The sequence below is a fragment of the Engraulis encrasicolus genome, chromosome 1 (assembly GCF_034702125.1).
Source record: "Engraulis encrasicolus isolate BLACKSEA-1 chromosome 1, IST_EnEncr_1.0, whole genome shotgun sequence".
Lineage (NCBI taxonomy): Eukaryota > Metazoa > Chordata > Actinopteri > Clupeiformes > Engraulidae > Engraulis > Engraulis encrasicolus.
In genome coordinates, this window is record NC_085857.1 from 50,231,699 (window position 1) to 50,235,149 (window position 3,451).

General features: G+C 45.3%; 1 protein-coding gene across 1 annotated transcript in view; it reads right to left on the reverse strand.

Annotated features, from left to right (window-relative positions):
- epn3b (epsin 3b) overlaps positions 1-2,442 on the reverse strand; it is a 15,408-nt gene extending 12,966 nt beyond the window's left edge. The window contains exons 1-4 of the mRNA XM_063210094.1: positions 2,374-2,442; positions 1,609-1,767; positions 549-724; positions 267-337 (exon numbers count right to left, since the gene is read on the reverse strand). Coding sequence (XP_063066164.1) covers positions 267-337; positions 549-724; positions 1,609-1,767; positions 2,374-2,442 — 475 coding nt within the window. The remainder of the gene's footprint in view (positions 1-266; positions 338-548; positions 725-1,608; positions 1,768-2,373) is intronic.
- Between the last annotated feature and the right edge of the window lie 1,009 nt (positions 2,443-3,451).

Sequence of the window (3,451 nt, forward strand, 5' to 3'; positions counted from 1 at the left end):
AAGAAGAAAAAGAAGAAGAAGAAGAAGAAGAAGAAGAAGAAGAAGAAGAAGAAGAAGAAGAAGAAGAAGAAGAAGAAGACGGAGAAAAAGAAGTTGGAGAAGAAGAAGAAGAAGAAGAAGAAGAAGAAGAAGAAGAAGAAGAAGAAGAAGAGGAAGAAGAAGAAGAAGAAGAAGAAGAAGAAGAAGAAGAAGAAGAAGAAGAAGAAGAAGAAGAAGAAGAAGAAGAAGAAGAAGAAGAAGAAGAACCACACCTCCTCCACTCCCACTGCCTCCCCCTGCCATGCGCTCTTTTGTCTTCAGGGCCTGGGCTCTCTCCTGCTTCAACCGCTCCTCATCCCTGATCAGATATATTCAAATATATACGTATATAGTATAGAATAGAATAGATTAGAACAGAATAGAAAATAACAGAGCAGAATAGAATAGAATAGGATAGAATAGATAAAATAGAAATGAATGAAAATTAATGCACACATACATGCGCGCACAGACACACACACACACACACACACACACAATTACACACACACAAAATGCCCGCTCCCCACCTGAGCAGTGCAGCTAGCTGTCTGGCCTTCTCCCGTACGTTGAGTCCCTGATCTCTCCCGTCTCTGTCCACGTACTGGAAGTCTCGAAGTGTTTGGATGGTGAAGGCGTTCTCCCGACACTGCTGGGCGACGCGCTCAGATCCTGTCTTCGCCAGGTAGTCCAGTAATGTGAGGGCCTGCAGGTGTGTGTGTGTGTGTGTGTGTGTGTGTGTGTGTGTGTGTGTGTGTGTGTGTGTGTGTGTGTGTGTGTGTGTGTGTGTGTGTGTGTGTGTGTGTGTGTGTGTGTGTGTGTGTGTGTGTGTGTGTGTGGTGCAAAAGGTGCAAAGGTGCAAAAGAAAACAATAGCATTGAGAAGTTATTCAAGGTTGTGGAACATCATCTAATAGAAGAGCCTGGAGTCCTCAATTTCTTGACTAAATGGTGACACAACAGTGGTTTGTGAAAGCTAGTGAAAGTCAATGCTACATGCTACACGGATCCATTGACTTTCACTAGCTTAGCGACATGCTCCCTCTTTTAACTTGTCTTAAAACAAGACAACGGCTTACATGAAAAATAAGACACTTTACCATCTATATAAACCCTGGCCAACGATTTTAATTGTATTAAGCCCCATAATAGTGGCATACCCCTTAAGGATATTTTCACACCTAATCCCCTTTACGTGAATTGAACTCAGTCCTGCACCAAAAAGTGAGCCCGCAGTAAAAGGACTCAGTTCTGTGTTTGTTCATATTGTGAGTGTAGTCCTCTTTTTGATCACACCTAGTCCTCTTGAGCTCTACCTAAGTGATTACACCTTTTCACAACCATAACTTCTCAGGACTCATAAGCAAACTGCACTGAGACCACGTCAATAAGCGTCTCAGTACAGTTCACTTCTAAGGGCTCTGGGTACACTTTGGAGCGTTCACATATGCACGGAAAATGCTGAGTCACAGGTCTGAGTTCACTTAACTGGCTGAAAGGGACCAAGTGTGTTCTTGGAATTACACCCATGGCTTCCCAAACAACAACAACAACAACAACAACAACAACAACAACAACAACAACAACACACCTTGTAGACATGTCTCCAGTTCTTGCCGTGGTCGTTGAGGCGTTTCCAGACCATGCTCATGACCTCCGAGAAGGCCACCACACTGAAGGTCAAGTCGGCGATCTCCGACATCAGAGAACTAGACGGACCCCAGGGGTCATTGGAGGTGGCCTCACGCACCTGAGAAGAGGAGAGGAGAGGAGAAAAGAGGAGAGGAGAGAAGAGAAGAGAAGAGGAGAGGAGAGGAGAGGAGAGGAGAGGAGAGGATAGGAGAGGAGAGGCGAGACGAGACGACCAGATAAGACCAGATAAGAGAAGACCAGAGATGAGAAGAGATTAGAAGAAGAGAGAAGAGAAGAGAAGAAAAGAAAAGAAAAGAAAAGAAAAGAAAAGAAAAGAAAAGAAAAGAAAAGTAAAGTAAAGTAAAGTAAAGTAAAGTGGAGATGAGATGAGATGAGATGAGATGAGATGAGATGAGAATAGAAGAGAGGAAAAGATTTCTGATTTCAGAGAAGTGGACGGACCCCGGGGGTCAATGGATGTCACCTCATGCATACATTATAAAAGAGACACATTCGAATAGAATTTAATAAAATAGAATAGAATGGACTAGATTGGGCTAGAAAAGGGGTGGAAGAGTGTGTGAAGAGGGGTGGAGAGCATGTGTGTGTGTGTGTGTGTGTGTGTGTGTGTGTGTGTGTGTGTGTGTGTGTGTGTGTGTGTGTGTGTGTGTGTGTGTGTGTGTGTGTGTGTGTGTGTGTGTGTGTGTGTGTGTGTGTTACATACCTTGATTTCGGCCTCTGAGTAGTTGTGTACGATGTTCTTCACCTGCCGACGCAGTGCTGAAGTCGTCATGATGGCAGCCTGAATGTGTGTGACCCCTTAGTGTGTGTGTGTGTATCTCTGTGTGTGTGTGTGTGGAGTCTGTATTGGAGAAGGGGTCACAATTGATCCAAAAAGGCCACTGAAAATGAGAGAATGAGAGAGAGAGAGAGAGAGAGAGAGAGAGAGAGAGAGAGAGAGAGAGAGAGAGAGAGAGAGAGAGAGAGAGAGAGAGAGAGAGAGAGAGAGAGATGCGAGATAAAGATGAAAGGTAGACACAATACAGTATACAGAAACAAACAAAAACAACTTGCCAAGTCATTCACAAAAAATTACACAAAGGGAATAAATATCAAGACAGTCCATGAAACAAAAACAAACAAAGGCAGTCATAGACAGCGAGAGTCTGCAACACAAAGAGAAAACACTCCTCCTCACCCCCTCCTCCTCCTCTTCTTTCCTCTCCTCCTCTTCTTCCTCCTCCTCCTCTTCCTCCTCTCCTTGTCTGTCTGTAACCTTGTGGTTTCCGCTAGCAACCGTCGTCAGGCACGCCCTCCTCTTCACGGCAACCAATCTTCATGTCCATCGTTGTCATGCCGACGCGCTGTTGCCCACCACTGCACCCATAATCCTCAGCGTGCTATGCCCTCGCACCTGTGGAGCGGGAAAGACAACACAAGCACATGACACACAGAGAAAGCCCTGGCACACCCACACACACATGCACACACACACACACACACACACACACACACACACACACACACACACACACACACACACACACACACACACACACACACACACACACACACACACACACACACACACACAGACAAACACTAATACACACGAACATGCACACACACACACAACCACACACACACACAAACATGCGCGCACACACACACACACACACACACACACACACACACACACACACACACACACACACACACACACACACACACACACACACACACACACACACACACACACACACATGGATATATAGACATACATTCAGGCACAGACATTCAGA